Source organism: Myxocyprinus asiaticus, chromosome 18 (assembly GCF_019703515.2).
Source record: "Myxocyprinus asiaticus isolate MX2 ecotype Aquarium Trade chromosome 18, UBuf_Myxa_2, whole genome shotgun sequence".
In the NCBI taxonomy this organism is placed as follows: domain Eukaryota; kingdom Metazoa; phylum Chordata; class Actinopteri; order Cypriniformes; family Catostomidae; genus Myxocyprinus; species Myxocyprinus asiaticus.
Window position 1 is genome coordinate 31,824,847 of NC_059361.1, and position 20,396 is coordinate 31,845,242.

Consider the following 20,396-nt stretch of genomic DNA (forward strand, 5'->3'; position numbering starts at 1 on the left):
AGAAGGGAAGGAGCGGTTCCGTCTGCCAGGGGCCGGAAGACTCACTGCCGTCCGCCGGGGAGGAGTGAGCTGGTGTTCGCCAGAGGGTGGAGGAGCGGTTGAGGACCGGGCGACAGCGCCTGTGGGAGCTGGCGAGCAAATTCTCTTTCTCTCTCTCTCTCTCTGTGTCTCTGCTCGCCCTTTTCCTCTCCCCACGCCTCCCCTCGTCTCTCCCCCCAGGTTCACAGAGGCAGGGTGGACCACCGGCTGACAGAACGGCCAGAAGGGCAGCATCTCCCCCCCTGAGATGGGGGGAGTTATTTAGACCGGTGGCACCCCAGCCTGAATCGGTCAGGGAGGAGTGTGACGAGGAGGAGGGCATGGGTATCTATTGTAAGGCATTACAGGATAACCAGGTATGTGTTGTAGGACATCCCAAAGATAACCAGATATCTGTTGTTGGACATCTGAAAGATAACCAGATATCTGTTGTTGGACATCTGAAAGATTTCCAGATATCTGTTGTAAGACATCCCAAAGATTTACAGATATCTATCATAGAACATCCCACATTTTTTCATATATCTGTTGTAAGAAAATGCTAAAATTTCCAGATATCTAATGTAGGACATCCCAAATATTTATAGATATCTATTGTTGGACATCCAGAAATTTCCCGAAATATGTTGTAGGACATTACAAGATTTCAAATATTTATTGTAGGACATTCAGAGATTTCCAGATATCTGTTGTAGGAAATGCAAAGATTTCCAGATATCTGTTGAAGGACATCCCAAAGATTTCCAGATATCTGTTATAGGGCATTCCAAGTTTTCCAAATATCTGCTGTAGAACATCTCAAGAGTTTCAGATATTTGTTGTAGGAGATCCTGAGATTTCCACATATTCGTTGTAGGACATCCTGAGATTTCAGACAGAGTTGAAGACAGAGTTGAAGTCAGAAGTTTACATACACCTTAGACAAATACATTTAAACTCAATTCCTGACATTTTAATTTTCAATTCCTCAATTCACAATTCCTGACATTTTAAACATTCCCTGTCTTAGGTTAGTTAGGATCACTACTTTATTTTAAGAATGTGAAATGTCAGAATAATAGTAAAGAAAATATTTCAGCTTTTATTTTTTTTTCATCACATTACCAGTGGGTCAGAAATTTACATACACTTTGTTAGTATTTGGTATCATTGCCTTTACATTTTTTAACTTGGGTCAAACGTTTTGGGTAGCCTTCCACAAGCTTCTCACAATAAGTTGCTATAATTTTGGCCCATTCCTCCAGACGGAACTGGTGTAACTGAGTCAAGTTTGTAGGCCTCCTTGCTCGCACATGCTTTTTCAGTTCTGCCCACAAATTGTCTATCAGATTGAGGTCAGGGCTTTGTGATGGACACTCCAATACCTTGAGTTTGTTGTCCTTAAGCCATTTTGCCACAACTTTGGAGGTATGCTTGGGGTCATTGTCCATTTGGAAGACCCATTTGCGACCGAGCTTTAACTTCCTGGCTGAAGTCTTGATGTTGCTTCAATATATCCACATCATTTTCCTTCCTCATGATGCCATCTATTTTGTGAAGTGTACCAGTCCCTCCTGCAACAATGAACCCCCACAACATGATGCTGCCACCCCCATGCTTCACGGTTGGGATGGTGTTCTTCAGCTTGCAAGCCTCACCCTTTTTCCTCCAAACTTAACGATGGTCATTATGGCCAAACAGTTAAATTTTTTTGCATCAGACCAGAAGACATTTCTCAAAGTAAGATCTTTGTCCCCATGTACACTTGCAAACTGTAGTCTGGGTTTTTTATGGCGGTTTTGGAGCAGTGGCTTCTTCCTTGCTGAGCAGCCTTTCAGGTTATGTTGATATAGGACTCATTTTACTGTGGATATAGATACTTGTCTGCTTGTTTCCTCCAGCATCTTCACAAGGTCCTTTGTTGTTGTTCTGGGATTGATTTACACTTTTCGCACCAAACTACATTCATCTCTAGGAGACAGAATGCGTCTCCTTCCTGAGCAGTATGATAGCTGCGTGGTCTCGTGGTGTTTATACTTGCGTACTGTTATTTGTACAGATGAATGTGGGTCCTTCAGGCCTTTAGAAATTGCTCCCAAGGATGAACCAGACTTGTGGAGGTCCACAATTGTTTTTCTGAGGTCTTGGCTGATTTCTTTAGATTTTCCCATGATGTCAAGCAAAGAGGCACTGAGTTTGAAGGTAGGCCTTAAAATACATCCACAGGTACACCTCCAGTTGACTCCAATTAGCCTATCAGAAGTTAATTGGCTAATTGCCTAAAGGCTTGACATCATTTTCTGGGATTTTCCAAGCTGCTTAAAGGCAAAGTTAACTTAGTGTATGTAAACTTCTGACCCACTGGAATTGTGATAGTCAATTAAAAGTCTGACTGAAGAAAGTCTGAAAAGAAACAGTCTGACTGTAAACAATTGTTGGAAAAATTACTTGTGTCATGCACAAAGTAGATATCCTAAATGTCTTGCCAAAACTATAGTTTGCTAATATGAAATCTGTGGATTGATTAAAAAATTAGTTTTAATGACTTTAACCTAAGTGTATGTAAACTTCTGTCTTTAACTGTATCTGTTGTTGGACATCTCAAGATTTCCAGATATCTGTTTTAGGGCATCCCATTCAGTTTAAATACCATTAACTCTAGGCTCTTCCTAATGTGTAATCAGCCATATTCAGTCTGGTTTTGACTGCACCTGTATACATTAAACCACTCCCTTTTCTCAATCTTTTACTCCATTCCCAACTTGGCTTGACTGCCTGTACTGTACTGTGAGTCACGGTTGATGAACTTCGCATTAAGCAGTGTGTGTGTGTGTGTGTTCCTCTGTGTGTCTGGATGTGAACACATGTACAAACACACAGCTGTCGGCTCTTGTGTTTGCTTTTGAGAGGTAGTGTAAAAGAGTGCAGTATGGTTGTTTGAAGACATTAACTGGATTAGTTTAACTCTTGACCTCCTGACAACACATGTGACCTGTGTTACACTTGCATTCCAGGACAATTTAAGTCATATTAGAGCGCTTTGACATTAGAGAAAGCTATGACGGAGTGTTTTTAAGGGATATGAATGCTTAAGATTTGTTTTGAGCAGGAGTGTAGCAACCGTTATTACTGTGAGGGCCCTTCCCACTTTGAGAAATTTCTAAGTTGAAAATTGTTTCCTAATTAATATTCATGACAGTGATTCATTAATATTCAAAATGTATATACAGTTGTGCTCAAGTTTGCATAACCTGGCAGAAATTGTGAAATTTTGGCATGGATTTTGAAAATATGACTGATCATGCAAAAAAACTGTCTTTTATTTAAGGATAGTGATCATATGAAGCCATTTATTATCACATAGTTGTTTGGCTCCTTTTTAAATCATAATGGTAACAGAAATCTCCCAAATGGCCCTGAACAAAAGTTTACATACCCTTGAATGTTTGGCCTTGTTACAGACACACAAGGTGACACATACAGGTTTAAATGGCAATTTCAACAGATCAACAGATGCCTATGTCAGAGTTTGCTGCAATAAAAGTTTACATTTTATGTTGCATGATGAAGCTTCACATTTGCAAACCCTTTCCCCCCCTCTAACTTCATACACCACACCATCCCCATTTTCTCTCACACAGCGTGAACTCTAGTATGAAATTACCCTGAAATGACTGGGTAACACTTTACAATAAGGTTGCATTTGTTAACAATAGTTTCAGCATATACTAATACATTTTTAAATGTAAAAGCTGTATACACTGACATAAGTTAATGCAAAATGATCTAACATGAACTAAGCATGAACAATTTTATTTTAATTAATTAACAAAGATTACTAAATTCTGTTAACATACAGTATATTGTTCACTGTTTGTTCATAATTCCAAATGTTAACAAATACAACCATATTGTAAAGTTTTACCAATGACCGAAATCCACAGAGTGTTGAATAAGGATAATATCTCCAGTCCCTTACACATGCATACAGTGAGAAAAAATTGTTTTGTTTAAAGAAGTTGTTGCCTCTGGGTTATCCAGATTGACTCCAGTCTATGCAAAAGCTGTAGCAGAAGGATTTGCTCATAGAACCCTTGAGCATTGACTGATTGTTAGGAATGGTGCGTGGAATCAGATTAGTAGAGATATAATTGGGTTAGTGGGAGTCTAGAGTGCCCTGCGAGACAGAAAGATCAGCTGCACATAGGTAATCCACACAAGCTAAAACTTGAAGCAAATGGTACAACTGCAACGTGCAAATCTTCAGTGTAAAGAGCTGGTGTAAAAGTGTGTATACAGTGTCATTGTGTTAGACATAGTTCATTGTATAGCTTGTTAATTTATTGCAAATTTTGGTTTATTGTTTGTTTGATTACATATGTATATGTTTCTGTTGATTACTACTGACAGCGATTAGGTGTTAGTAAAAAGCTGAAGTTTAATTTTTTTTATATTTATTTTTTTATTTTTTAAATAAATTGTATGTTTGATGTAGTATGCTTGTAAGGCCAGGGAGTCATGTTTATATGCATACATTAAATGCTTCATGCTGTGCACAGTAATTTGTTGATAGATAGCATATCATTCAATGTTCAAACTAGCACACCATTGGAATTTACAGTGTGAACACACACACACACACACACACACACACACGCACGCACACATGCACACACACAAACACATGCTTAAAGCACATATGTTTTCAGTTAGTGAAATGTGACCTGATTGCTGATGCCTCTTCCATTTTTTTGTATCTCTCTCTCTCTCTCTCTCTCTCTCTCTCTCTCTCTCTCACTCTTTAGAGTAAAGAAATCACCTTTCAGCTGCAAGAGGATCTGATGAAAGTCCTCAACGAGCTCTATACGGTAAATACTGTGATGAGACCACTCTCTGTGACAGCCTCTTAGTCTGATTTCAAGCCAATGCATATTTAATTAATAAAGCAGGATGGTTGACATTTGAGAAGCTACAGGCTGTACTGGGCCGGTTAAACTATAGTTGAACCATCTGCTATGACCTCTTGTGAGCTCCTCAAAGTAAAAAAACTTTCATACTCATATCATTTTGGAAACCATAGCTTTAGGCTACAGCAGACCTTGTCTTAGCCTGACACGTTACACCCACAGACTGCCTACAGTTTGTTCCAGTGATTGTCTGATGCATATTGCTCACTGAAATGCTAAACACTTGCCAAAATTGCAAGCTCAGTTCTGATTGGCTAACTTAATTGCAACTTTTGGACAGTCATTATAGTTTTAAATGTTTAATTTAAATTTAAATTTTTTCTTTCAGTTTAGTTTAGTTTTCATTTATTTATCAACCTTTATTTAACCAGGAAAGGCTCTTGAGATAACAAATCTCTTTTTCAAGAGTGTCCTGGCCAAGATAGGCAGCAGCAAGTCATTTCACAGTTACAAACAGACAACATGAAACAAATAAAATAAAAAAATACAATCAAAAACCTAACAACACTAGTTAAAAACATTGACAGGACAAAGAATCGGTCTCAAAAGCTTTCATCAATGACTTAAAAACACTTAGTGGGACAAGTTTTTCCATTTTTAGGCTACCTTGTAAGGCATTCTAAGACGATGGAGCAGTGTACATAAAAGCCCTTTTGCCAAGATTAGTTCTAGCATTAGGGACAGTTAGTAAAATAAGGTCCTGTGACCGAAGTGAATAACAGCTACTTTTAAAAATAATAAAAATGCACAAATAAGATGGGAGAAACCCCAGAATGGCTTTATAGATAAAAATATGCCAGTGACTGAGCCTACGGGTGCCTAGAGAAGGCCAGCCAACCTTTTCATATAAAGTGCAATGATGAGTAACAGTTTTGCAGTTTAGAATAAATCTCAGTGCTCCATGGTAAAGGGTGTCAGTTGATTTCAAACACTGGGCAGAAGCATTCATATATAAAATATCACCATAGTCCAGCATAGGCAAAAATGTGTCTAACACCAGCCTCCTTTTAGCCTCAAAAGAAAAACAAGCCTTATGTCTGAAATAAAATCCCAGTTTCAGCTTCAGTTTTTTTGTAAGTTGCTGAATATGGGGCTGAAAAGAAAGACTATCATCAACTAAAATCCCAAGATATTTATATGAAGTAACAGAATCAATTGAATCACCTTGAAAAGTAGTAATTGGTGGAAGCTTCTGGGGCCTTTTCTTTGCTTTAGAAATAGCATTTGGTTTTCATTCGAGGCTTAGTTTTAGTTTTTTCAGTGTTTTAAAATATTTCTCAGGGCTGTCTAGTGTTATCGCTGTCATGGCATTTTTTTATGTTTATTGAAGGCAGGATGTAAAGTTTAAAATTTTTAAATATACAATGAATTGTATACAATGCAATATTTTATTTTAAATATTATGTATTATTTCAGTACATTTTGTAGTCATGAAAATGTATTACGTTTTTGTTGTTTTTCCAATTGTTTTATTTCTATTTCAGTTAACGAAAATGTTTTCATTTTGTTTTTGTTTTCATTATCTCTGATTAACTATTTTTTATTGATTCACATATTGAACATAGAAAAACAAAACATATATACACAGAATCAACAATTAACCCCCACTATTATCCCTCCCAATCCCCAACCCCACCCTGGCCACCAGCAACATCCCAGTGGTCATACATGATTGTAGACACACACACACAAAAAATAATCACACATCCAGAAACACCAGATATCCGCCCCATTTCCCCACAAACAAGTTCAATTTCCCCAGTCATCTAAATGACCCTTCTTCAAAGGCCACCACCCTCCCCATCTCTGAGCACCACTCCTGAAATGAGGGTGCTCCAGCCGACCTCCATCCCCTTAAAACTATGTCTGGCGATCATGACACTGGTTAGGACCCAACTCTTGATGTGTCTATTCTCTACATTGATGACCACCCCATCGCCCAAAATACAGAGTCTGGGGCAAAATGAAACCCGAGTGCCCAATACATCACACACAAAATTCTGAACCTTCAACCAAAACTCCTGGATCTTAACACACCACCAAAAGACATGGATTATGTCTCCATCCTCTGATTGGCATTGCCAGCAGGTGGGTGTGTCTTTAAGACCCATCCTATACAATCTAGAGGGGGTCCAATAGAATCGATGTAAAATCTTAAATTGTATAAGGCGCATTTAATTTTTGTGTCTCTAGATGCAGACTTGATGTTTTTTAGAATCCTATCCCACTCTCCCTCCTCCAATACCAAGTTTAAATCTTTCTACCATAATCTCTTTAAAGAAGATAAAGCTCCGTTCCCCAGACTATGAATTAGCAGGGAGTAATACACTGATGCCTCATGACCTTTTCCAAAAGTGGTAATCACCCCACCCAGAGTATCTGCTGCTTTAGGGAGGTGTATGCTACTCCCAGAGATAGTACAGAGCAGGTGGCGCAGCTGTAAATACCTAAAGAACTGAGATCTGGGATTCTCAAAATGTTGAACCAAATTTTCAAAGGATCTCAACACTCCACTCTCATATAGGTCACCGAGTGTAGTAACCCACTCACAATCCACTCTGACCAGCAGAAAGGGGACTTATTAATACATAATTTTGGGTTCAGCCATATGCTCGAGGCAACATTTAAATAAATTTCTGAATTAAACACTGGACACTTTTGTCCATACTGAGTGCAAATGCGAGATAACTGGGTGTAACTTAACTTATCCAGTTAGTTTGATAGAAAGGCATTGCAATGGCAAAATAGGGGCAAGAACTTCCTGTTCAATACAAAACCAGGGAGGGGCTTTCTCAGGCGAAAGCGCCCAATGAGCCAAATGTCTGAGACTGAACGCATAATAATAAAAACTAAATCTTGGGTAGGCCTAGCCCACCTTTGTCAATCAACCTATGCAGCTTACTGAAATGTAATCTGGGATGTTTCCCATTCCAAATGAAGGACTTTGCTATGCTATCAAATTGCTTGAAATAAGAGAGGGGGACATCTATATGGAGAGACTGTAGCAGGTAGTTGAATTCATTTTAAAAACATTAACCTTCCCAATCATCGACAAATGTAATGAAGCCCACCTGCCCACATCACTCAAAAAACTTTTTATTTAAGGGTCAAAATTAACTCTAACTAAATCAAACAAATTTGCTGGGAATAAAATGCCCAAATACTTAATGCCCTGTTTGGGCCACTGAAAGGCTCCCGGCTGAAAAGCCGTTATCAAGCAGTATGCTGTCAGATACATAGCTTTGGATTTAGACCAATTAACTCTGTATCCCAAGAACTTAGAAAAGGAGTGAATAATTCTGTGGAGGCAAGGCATAGATCTAGAAGGGTCAGAGACGAATAATAAAATATCATCTGCGTAAAGCAGAAGATTATGCGTCACACCTCCCGCCATCACCCCTGGACAATTATCCTCCTTTCTTATCGTGGCTGCTAATGGTTCCAGGGCAAGACAGAACAATAATAGGGAAAAAGGCAACCCTGCCGGGTGCCCCTATCCAGAGGAAAATAATCTGAAATTAATCAATTTGTTTGTACCACCGCTACCGGGTGTCTATAAAGTAACTTAATCCATCCAATAAACATACTCCCAAACGCATACATTTCCAAAATCTTAAAAAGATAATCCCATTCTACCATATCAAATGCCTTTTTGGCGTCAAGTGAGATGGCAGCGACCGGAGTCTGATCATTCGCCACTGACCACATGATATTGATGAAATGCCTAATGTTATCAGAAGAGCTATGGCCCTGAATAAACCCCACCTGATCTATATGTATAAGAGATGTCATAACTTAATCGGTTAGCCAAAATTTTTGACAATATTTTATCTAGATGGATCAGGGAATTTGGATGGTAACTCTTACACTCGCTTGAATCTTTGATCCTTTTTAAGAATCAGACTGATCCGGGCTTGCATCATGGTTGGTGGAAGCTTTCCATTCTTTAATGATTTCATATAAACTTCTAGCAAAAGTGGAGCCAATTCTGTAGCAAAAGTTCTAAAAAACTCAGTGGCAAAGCCATCTGGCCCCAGAGCCTTGCCTGTAGGCAAGGCCTTAATTACCTTGCAAAGCTCCTCCAAGGTTGTCTCAGAATCAAGAGAATTGTTTTGCTCATTTGTCAGTTTAGGGAGTTCTAATGGTTCCTCAAAGTTTCTAATATCTTCATCAGTAGATGAAGACGTGGAACTATAGAGATCAAGATAATAATGCTTTTAAAGAATTCTAATATCAATGGCAGAGGTAAAAATTTCACCACCATCAGATTTAACTGAGGGAATGGTAGAAAAGGACTCTCTCTGCTTTATATATTTAGCCAAAAGCTTCCCTGCTTTGTCCCTCGACACAAAGTATGACTGTCTTGCCCTGAATAGCCAAAACTCCACCTTCCACGACAAAATAGTATTATATCTGTATTTTGATCGTGTCAATTTCCTGAGGCCATTCGACGACATTTGGCCTCGGCACTTTTAATATTCCCTTCCAATTCCACGAGTTTTTGTGCTTTGGATTTTTTGGTGAATGAGGCATACTGTATGATCCGACCCCTAACAACCACCTTAAATGCCTCCCAAGCCACACCCACAGAGGATACTGAGGACCAGTTGGTCCCCATATAAACATTGATTTCAGCCTTTAACATTTGTTGGAATTCAGGATTTTGCAAAAAGGATACATCAAAGCTCCAACTATATGGTTTCTTTTTGTCTGTATGTGGCAACATTTCTAAACTCACCAGGGCATGATCTAAGACTAATATGTTTCCAATTGAGCAGTCAACAACAGATGAAATGTTTAAAAGTCCAACCTACCAGATGGGTTCAAAAGTCTCCAAATATCTGTAAGACCAAGATTTTTACACATCCTGTGAAGCGTCACTGTTGCTCTAGGAGGCTTACACACTTTTGCTTCACTATGATCAAGGACTGAGTCCATCAAAAGATTAAAGTCTCCTCCCAATATTATATCATGAGGGGTGCCAGCGACTTGCAACATCCCTTCAAGATCTATAAAAAAGCCCTGATCATCAGCGTTAGGTGCGTAAATATTAGCCAAAATCAACCTTTGCCCCTGAATTTCAGCTAAAACAGTAACTCTTCCTAATTTATCTTTACTCTGTTTGAGACATTTTAATTGTAGATGCTATTTATCAATGTAATGACTCCCCTGCTCTTACTTGAGCCAGCACTAAAGAAATCATGCCCACCCCATATCTTCCCAAATTTTTCAGCTTCCTGCGGGGAAAGATGAGTTTCTTGAAGAAACACTATATCATATTTCTTATGTTTAAGAAAAGAAATAACTTACCTTCTTTTTATGGGGTGCCCCAACCCATTCACATTCCACGCAGAGAGAGATAATCCACTCATATTAACGTATGACATTTTGACACATGAGGAAAAAATAGATTGTGTGTCAAAAACAATATTATAAAGACCACATTCCAACATTAGTGCAACAGTCAAACCCCGAACTTCCCCCAGAACCAAACAAACAGAAAAAAGAAAATGTGCACATTAACCCCACGCACGACATCGCCAACCGGCGTCCATCCTTCTAAACTCAAACAGTCCATGTACGCCTACGAGAGCCCCCATGACAACTTTGCCATCGGATTGCTCAAGTCTGGTGTTTCTATAAAAATGTTGTGAGACAGAATTACATAACAGAAGAAAATCTATAAAACAAACTCCATCAAATAGGCGGGATAAACCCGAAGAACGTGAAGATTCATCCACATAACTGTCCCAAATGTGTGTTCCTCCATAAAACATGCTTCAGATGCTAGCAGAACCAGCACAAAAAAAAAAAGAAAAAAAAGCTGTTCAGTTTCCTCAGGCAGTCAAACGAATGTTCAGTGAGCCGGCTGTTACATGAGTGCAACAGATGACCTAATCACTCCAATGTCCTGCAAAAAATACTCCACAAAACAAACTCCAACCAATAGGAGGCATAAGCACAAAGAACGTGCAGATTCATCCACAACGCTGTCCCGAAAGAGTGTTATTCCACAAAACAAACTCCAGCTGCTAGGCACAACCAGCACCAAAAGAAACAAAAAAGGCGCCCAAAAAAGTCAAGTGAATGTTCAGTGAGTCGGTCCACTCGCTGCAAAGTGAGTATCACACAATGACTTACTCCATTGACTTTATGCAGGACATCGCTTTTTGGGGACATGTAAATACTTTGCGGCCATCCTTAGCATCTATTCTCAATTTGGCCAGGAACATCAGTGCAAAAGCGACCTTCCGTTGATGTAAGAGTTTCTTTCATTCCTTGAATCAATCACATTTCTCTACTGTTGAATTCGCAAAGTCTGGGAACAAGAAAATGTTGTGGTTCTTCCAAGAAAGCCTTCCTTTACTCCTCGCCTCGCGTAACACAAGATCTTTATTGGATGATCTCAGAAATTTGGCCAGAATTGATCGGGGCCTGTCTCCCTCCACGGATCTCCGAACCGGAACTCTGTGAGCTCACTCAATTTCCAGCTTATGGCCTGTAATGTCGAGCAGACTCAGAAAGAGCCCGTCCAGAAGTTCCACCATATTCTGACCCTCTGCTCGCTCGGGAATTCCAACAATTCGGATGTTGTTCTGTCGGTTACGATTCTCCATATCTTCCAACTTTTCCCAAATGTGTTCCAAGTCTGCCTGGGTCGCTAGCGGGTTAGCAGCTAATTCCCTCTCCGATGACTCCAGATAATCAATCCGTTTCTCAGCATCCGCCACTCTTGTAACCACATCAGTGAGTTTCGTATTCCTCTTGCCAATACGTTCATCAATTGTTGCTGAATTTTCTTCACCTCACTGGCCAAACTGACTCCCGGGCTTTCGGCCTGCTGCTCGAGGGCTTTAGCTTGAGCACGTAAGTGCCTTTTAGTGTCTCCAGAGCCCGTGGATTTTGAATTCTTTGACAGTGTCTTCCTAGAACAGTTAATGTATCATTAATATTGACAGGGTGTATCGATTTATGACACAAAAAGTATTAAAACTAGCGAAGTAAGCAGAGATCACTGTTCACATGTCTGAATCTCGCATGGCGCCACGCGACTCTGTTTTCATTATCAATAATGACACTGATTCAGAAGTTTACATTTATGGGAATTTATTTGGGGATTTCTATAAAGTCATTAGTTGACAGACACTGTGCCATTATTTGAATGAGTTTGCTCCTCGCAGGTCTATTATTATGGTATCATTGGTATAAAACACTCTAAACAACACATGAAAAAGAAAACGAATTGTGATTAGTCACTTTAAATCTCAGACAAACAATATCGTCCTGTCTAGGGGGTCGTTCACACTGAACACGTTTTCTGCTGTTTTTTACGTCTTTTTATGCAAACATGTGCTTTAACCTTTGTGCCGTATCTTGCCATTTTTCAGTGTCTCGCGAAGGAGCACCGCATTTTTTAAATAGCTTATTCTTTTAAAAAGAACGTCAACTTTTAACACCATGGCTCAAGACACCTGCATTCTATTCTATATGTTGTGCTGCATCTAGCTTTTTTAGCGCAAGCACTTCTTTGATCTGAACAGCCCCTGAGTGGATAGTTCTTAGAAAGTTTTTGCTGCAAAGTGGGCTTGACTTTAAGCAATAGTCAAAAGTTTGGCTTTGCGAGACTGCAGCAGACCGGAACTCCCTGACCCAAACAGGACATAGCCAATGGAAAAAGACCCATAAAACTGCCTGTACTTTCAGCATACATTTCACATCTCTGACCTTGGTAGATTACAATGCTTACACCAATAATCAATAGTTAATTCCCCACTTTAATTGCAGCTGTCAGGCCTACCGCAACTGCTCTGAAGATTCATGTGTCCTTTGCTTCCCCTGTGGTCTTAATAAGATGCTAATGTATTCTCAGGTTGTATAAACACCTGTGCAGACTGAGAGCTTGTCCTATGTGTTTGCATAGCGCAACATTGTGTTATGTGTTTTTTCTTTAAATCTGTTAGTTTTTACTTTAACTGTATATCCTAACAAGGTGAAAGACAATAAAGCATTAAATTGCATATCTTCAAAGTTATTGTACGTTTTGTCTTAACCAGCTGTGACAGTCAAAAGCGTGGCATGTTTTTGATGTGTCATGTGAGTAGCTCCACCCACAGTGTAATCTTATTGGCCTATGCATCAGTATTTGAAACGTTGAATGTGCTCTGTGTGATTTTGTCATTTCGGACAGCATGGGAACCCATTGAGAAACCTCAGCCTAGATTCTTTTATTTAAGTCATCAAGAGCTTTGTAGCATTTACATTTGGAGAACATTTGTTCTTTTAATCACACACCACTGCTCCATTTGATCAGTCTAAAAGTGTATCATTCCTTATGACCTGAATTAGCCTTCTGAGGGAAACACTCCTTTAGGGCCGTTGCATCAGAAACCCTCCATGCAAACCACAGCCAGTAAAATAACAGGTCTGTTGCGACTCTAAAATTGGTCCTTCTAAAACAAGCAGAAATGTAAACAGAGTTCCAGCCCAGTAAGTGGATAGCCTGGCCCACGGTTTGGTCTGCCATCCTAGCCATGTGTCTAATTATACATCCCTGGACAACAGAGCACTGTGCTGCTCTGACTGAACATATTTATAAACAATATTTAGTTTGGTTGGCGTTTTATAGTCAAGTTGCCTTTTTAGGCCTTTTGAGGCTTTACTGTACTATGAATTATAATGCTGCGTGACTGCCACAGCGATTATGGCCTGGACTGACCCTCCTTTCAGGGGTCTAACCATCAATGACTCCTTGTAATCAGCTGGGTTCTCAGTCACCTTTGATTGAGGAGAAGGCAGAGAGAATTTTTTAATACAGTCCAAGCTGATGAACAGAGCTTAACACTTGAGTGTTACAGTCAGGTTTCAAAAGAGGCTTATAATGCAAAAGGCACAAAAACCATTAAAGTCGTTATCTTGCAAAGTATCTTGCTGTTAATGGTTTCATTTCTTGCTATCTAACGGCTGTCCTCTCACCTTTTCCTTTTCGTCTTGTTAGCGGTGCCTGCTAAGGAAACATCACTATTACTATAGAGCGCAAGATCTGGTTCCGGAAGTAATCCCATTCACTTCAGGGGAAGGGATTTTTAACGATAACTTGTAAACCTTTAAAGACAGACCCACTGTGAGCTTCGAGGATGTTAATTGATGGTATATGCTTCTGCTGAAGTCACCAGTCTGTGTTATATCAACTTCACTTTTTTTTTTTAATCACGTTTTATAGCAGAATTTATTGCAAATGACTACACTACCCATGATCCTGCAGAGAATGATCTGCCAATCAGAGAATCTCAGCCAACAACGCACGCGAACAGAGCTATGTAGCGAACGTCCACTCCCTAACAAGTGGCTTTCTTGTGGCCACACAGCTGTTTAGTCCCAATCCTGTAAGTTCTCGTCGCATTGTTCATGTGGAAATGCTCTTACTTTCACTATTAAACATAGCCGTGAGTTCTACTGGCGATTTTTTTTACAATGTGACTTTAAGCGTTTTAGTGATCTCCAATCATGATCATTCGTTTTTTTTTTTTCGACCACATTTCTTCCACGAATCTGACGGTTCACCACTATCCTTCCATGTTTTAATAATGTGTTGGACAGTTCTTAACACAGTTCCAGTGATTTCAGCAATCTCCTTAGTTGTTCTTTGCTTGATGCAGGCCAATAATTTGCCCCTTCTGAAACGCAGTAACATCTTTTCCACGACCACAGGGTACATCTTCCGATATGGTTGTTTAAGAAATGAGGAGCTACACACTGCATCAGTTAGGGTTAAAAGAATTGTTGCCAGCTGAAACATATTAATCACTGCAATAATGATCCAATCATAGGCTCTTAAATACCTGCTTATTTAAATCCAAACAGCGACTTTTTTTTTTTTTTTTTTTTTGACAGAATTTTGCAAAATATTCAGTTAAATGCAAATTTATAATTACACTGTTTCACAATAATCTTAAAATATATTAATTTTTTTTTTTTTTCAGTTATGCCATTCGCAGTGCTTCATGGGATTTTAGTACATTCCCTCAATCACCTCGTTTTGTACCTTTTTCTTTTTGTCCGATTTTCAGATTTATTTATTTATTTTTTCATTAAGGATTTTATGGAAGAAATAACTAGGAAAATACCAGAACCAAGACGGCTGAAAAAGCAGACAGGCACTTTTACGCTGTATTGTTTTAAAGGCATAGTTCACCCTTAAATGTAAATTCTGTCATCATTTACTCACCCTCATGTTGTTCCAAACCCTTATGAATTTCTATCTTCTGTGGAAAAAAGGCAGAATGTTAGAGACTGACAGTCTCAGTCAACATTCACTTCCATTGCATCATTTTCCGTACAATGAAAGTAAATGGTGACTGAGACTAATAATCTGCCTAATATCTCCTTTTAGATTTTATTTACTGGCAAGCACTACTTTAGAAATTTTCTTCAGGAAATGTAAAAATCTAGTCTCAATATTGTCATTCACTTCAAACTTGACTCTTTCTCCTCCTTATTTCTTAAAAGCCTACTGACATTGCTTATCATGTTCAGTCACGCAGTGCCACTGTTACATTTTTTACATTGTGTCAAACCTTTTAGTGTTGATTAGGAACTCCTTCATGAAGAGTTTGACATTTAAGGCATAATTAGCTTGTTAGTACAGGCTAATGCTCTGAGTCATATCCTAATGCTTGTTAGAAAATTCATCTGATTAGGAGTAATAGCCACCTAACCAAAACAATGACTCAAAGTGGTCTGAACTACATTTACCGCACTTTACTTTGCAGTTTCATATCACAATAATGGAATATTATCACAGGAGTCTAGCACTCCATACTGTGTTATTCATCTGAAATGCTCAGAGTTTGATGAACTTAGTTGCTAAGGTACCAAAAATACTAACTGCACAGCATCTGGTTGATTGTTTAAAGGCGTTGTACACTTTTTTTTTTTTTTGTATTTTTTTTTTTGTATGTTAATATACTTTATCTTATCCCAGCTTAATATGCAGAGACAATTATTAGTAAGCCATTTGTAACTGCAATTGCCAGCACACTTCAAACTGATTGTTTTAGTCTCTCTGTCAGTACCAGTAGAATTAAGGGAATTGTTTAGTGAAAATATGAGCCCCAATATGGCCCATTAAGAGGCTAGCATTTCCCTAATGGTCAGAAAAAGAAATGAGAAAACTTTAAATGGTTCCTCTTTGAAAGTCTACTTAAAAGGGTATAGTAGTTCACCCAGAAATTCTCACTCATGTGTTTTCCAAACCTGTATGACTTGATGCAAATCAAGGTACACTACCGTTCAAAAGTTTGGGGTCGCTTGCCTGAAATGTTTCTCATGATCTTAAAAACCTTTTGATCTGAAGGTGTATGCTTAAATGTTTGAAATGAGTTTTGTAGACAAAAATATAATTGTCCCAACATATCAATTTATTTAATTACAAAACTAAAATTTTATAACAAAAAAATTTTTTTTAAATGGATGACTTGGACCAAATAATTAAGAAAAGCAGCCACTAAGTGCCCAGCATATAGATGGGAACTCCAATACTGTTTAAAAAGAATCCCAGGGTGATACCTCAAGAAGTTGGTTGAGAAACTGCCAAGAGTACATTTCTGCAAAATCTAGGCAAAGTGTGGCCACTTTGAAGATGCTAAAATACAACAGTTTTGATTTATTTTGGATTTTTTTAGTCACAACATAATTCCCATATTTCTATTTCTATTATTCCATAGTTTTGATGACTTTACTATTATTCAAAAATGTGAAGAAGAAAAAAATTATAATAAAAAATGAGTAAGTGACCATAAACTTTTGAACAGTAGTGCATATGAGGGAGGAAATTATGTAATTATATACTGTCTTAAACCATTTCAACATTTCCATTGGTACTTTTCTGCATACAAAAGTGTAAAAAAGCAGTTTCTCTAGAGAATTGAATTATTCGTGTCAAGTGGGAGGATGAAAGTGCTTTAGCTCAGATCAACAGCTGCTGCACCTCTCTAGATCTCAGCTGGCTGTTGTTGAACTTTGAACTCTGACCTCTGGGTTTCGCAGGTGATGAAAACCTACCATATGTATCACACGGAAAGCATCAGTGCCGAGAGTAAGCTGAAAGAGGCAGAAAAGCAGGAGGAGAAACAGATCGGGCGCACTGGAGATCCGGTCTTTCACATCCGGCTAGAGGACAGACCCCAGAGATGGAGCTCTGTGAAGAAGATTGAGAAGATGAAGGAGAAGGTAAATGAGAAAAAGTCTTTAATAGTTCATAACAACTAGGCTAAACCATGACGAACCCTTCAAAGCTGATGAGGACTCGAAAGAAACTATCAAAAAGAACTGAAAGAATCAAGTTTATGTTAGGTTTTCTTTTCACCAATGCACATAAAAAGTATACCGCATGAAGTGATTGAATATGCCCATCTTGGAGAATCCCAAGAAATGTCTGGAAAATATTTCACCCCAAAAGCAAAAAAGAGAAAGCGAGAGAGAAAATAAATTGTATTGTGCATAATGAAAGTGAAGCAAATTGTAGCAAAAAATACATCAGTGAATCTTACAAAAAAAAAAAAAAAAATGTCTGGGTCATATTTCCCACAAAATCACAAGAAAAAACAATAAAATATAATTTGCATAATGGAAATGAAGACTATTTTAGGACCATGTTTTGGATTGTGATATTATTTTTATGACACTTTTACTGCCAGTAGCCTACTAAAATGTGAGAAAATCTCATTCTCATTACTGCAATGTGAGAAAAATTATATATTTTGTACATTTTAAATTACTATTGAAAAGTTACATTTTAAGTATACATGATGGAAATGTGTGTTGCACTGAAATTAATTGAGCTGATTTTAAATCTTCAAGTCCTTTTCAAGTTATTGTTTCCAGACTGGATCATTACTGTGTAACACATTAGACGTTTTTCACATTACAGCTATTCTAGTTTGGAGGGACAATGTGTTTAATCGTCATGAAAAGAAATTGCACAATGCAAAAAATCTAATTGGTCCTAAAATAAGCTTTTCTTTTGGTTTTGGTGGAAATACAGTATGACCCAGATATTTCTTTTGAGATTCACCAATCTTTGGGATCCTAAATTTAGTGTTAAAAAAAAAAAAAAAAGGTTCATTCCACAAGGTGTGGACCTGTGTTTTAATGCGTTAGACTTTTTTTTTTTATGGAACCCATTCCTGAGCACTATTTTCCCAGAGCAGGCCACACTGTATCATCTTAGTTGATCTGCTTTCTGTTAAAGCCGGCTGTGACAAATGATTTAACAGCTGTGAGATTGTTTTTTCCATTGATACTTCCTGGAATGAAGCATTGTGGGATGGTTAAAATATGGAAGTTCAAGTGAGTCACTTTCTTTAGGTCAGTTACTCAACTTAGTCGACCAGCGTGGATCTGCATGTTTGTAATAAGAAACTCATGCAGGAAATGAGTAATACTTGTTCTGTAAACCTATTTAAACGCATACAGTGGGGTTCAAAAGTCCACATCGTAAATTTGACATTCTACATTTAAATCTAGAAATAAAGTTTTTGGATTTAGAAAAATAAATAAAGACATATTATAATGTAAAATAAATATGAAATATTTAAGGTTCTGCACTAGAGGTCGACCGAAAGTGGATTTTGCCAATACCGATAACTAAGGTGGTGAAATGGGCCGATAAACAATTAATCGGCAGATAGTTTTTAAAATCTGTTTATTGAATGTTAAAACATTTTATTAGTCTTTCCTTACTGTGATGGGCACTGACATAGAGGCTAAAAGAGTCCAAAATTAGTAAAATAAAAAAGTAAACATTGTCATATGGGCTAATAAATACTGTATAAGCAGTAATTAACAGTAGATAATCATTCATCAATAATTTCAAATTAATAATCTTAAACCATAACTATGACTTGGCTCCATTACAATCCTCAATGTAAATATTCAACAAATGTAGCTTTTTATAGCCTATATATATTCACCAGATGGCCACAGAGGAACTATCGGTAACTATCAGTGTTGTTTATTTCCGATTACTGATAGTTCCAAAAAGCAACCATTGGCATGAATAGTAGGTAAAACCAATCAGTCGACCTCTATTCTGCACTATTACTAGGTAATTTGTGACATTAACCATGTTACCTACTCCTTTGTTGAAAAGGTCAGATTTTCTTGTTTCCATTGAAACGCACAGGATCAAAAATTCTCAGATCATGCTTTTGCATAAACTTTTGGAGTCCATGACAGATTGAATGCATAATGTCATTAAAGTAAAAAGGGAACACACCACATACTAAGACATTTTTCAGTTCATCTTTTTACTGAAATTGTTATGCTGATACTATAATTTGTCTCAGACTTTTGGACTCCGTTGTAGTTGTGCCCTGTTAATTTGTTGCCTTCATTATTCTTTATGTACCTTGATTCTTTGCCATTTATATGCTTATGTTCATCTCAGTTGTTATTTTTGGTTGTATTTGTTTGCCAGTCATTTCACAAGAGATCTTCAAGGAACAGACTGTGTGCAGAGATAAAAGCAAGCTTTTGTGTTCAAAGTGTTTTGTTACCTATATTTAAACCTGTTTTCTCATTCAGTTTTTTTTTTTCCCTGCACTCTCTTTCTCTCATCAGAGACAAGCCAAGTACTCAGAGAACAAGCTGAAGTCGATCAAAGCTCGGAACGAATACCTGCTGACACTTGAAGCCACTAATGCTTCAATCTTCAAGTATTACATTCACGACTTGTCAGACTTAATAGACGTAAGTACCAGAGAAAGAAAAGTAGGTGCAGGGATTCTTTAGTAGATGAAGAAACTTTGTGTGACAAGTAGTACAGTTATAAATAGAATGGGATGGCTAAATATGAAAAAAAATTGCAGTCGTTTTCACCATTTTGTTGGATAAAGCCCCGCTGAATATGCGTCTTTGTCTATTCACCTGCTTTGATCAGAGGGAATGTTTAGACTCCCCACGAGAGCTATATCAACCTTGCATTCAAGTTTAAGCTCTTAAGAATCCAAATGCAGGTGTGTCTGGCAGGAATGAGATCAGTGTTTAAAAGTACACTGAGATTATATTGCATTGTTATTTTTATTGGACCTGTGTCTCCAAACAACCATTCGAACCTGTTATTAGATGACATTTTATGAAGCCCTTATTGTTGAATATATTTGTCTGAAAGAGAATGAGGGGTTTATAATAGCCAGCTACCTTCTAAGGGAGCATTCTAACCAAGATAGAACCTGATCAGCAATGCATTACATAGGCAACTCATTATGTTTTGAAGCAGAGTTCGTAAAATGGTGCACAGTAAGTGCTTCGTGTGTGGCATGAACTGGCCCTCATGGAGAAAAAGCAAAGGAAATAGTGGTGGTTTAGACATGTGGGTGGAGAAATACAGCACCATACCACTGACCCCATATC

The 20,396-nt window shown here is 38.1% G+C and overlaps 1 protein-coding gene across 2 annotated transcripts in view; it reads left to right on the forward strand.

The window, feature by feature from the left end:
• srgap1a (SLIT-ROBO Rho GTPase activating protein 1a) overlaps positions 1–20,396 on the forward strand; it is a 190,739-nt gene that overhangs the window by 76,573 nt on the left and 93,770 nt on the right. For both annotated transcript variants that reach the window (XM_051724425.1, XM_051724426.1), the window contains exons 4-6: positions 4,824–4,886; positions 17,031–17,213; positions 19,605–19,733. In XM_051724425.1, the coding sequence (XP_051580385.1) occupies positions 4,824–4,886; positions 17,031–17,213; positions 19,605–19,733 (375 nt within the window). The remainder of the gene's footprint in view (positions 1–4,823; positions 4,887–17,030; positions 17,214–19,604; positions 19,734–20,396) is intronic.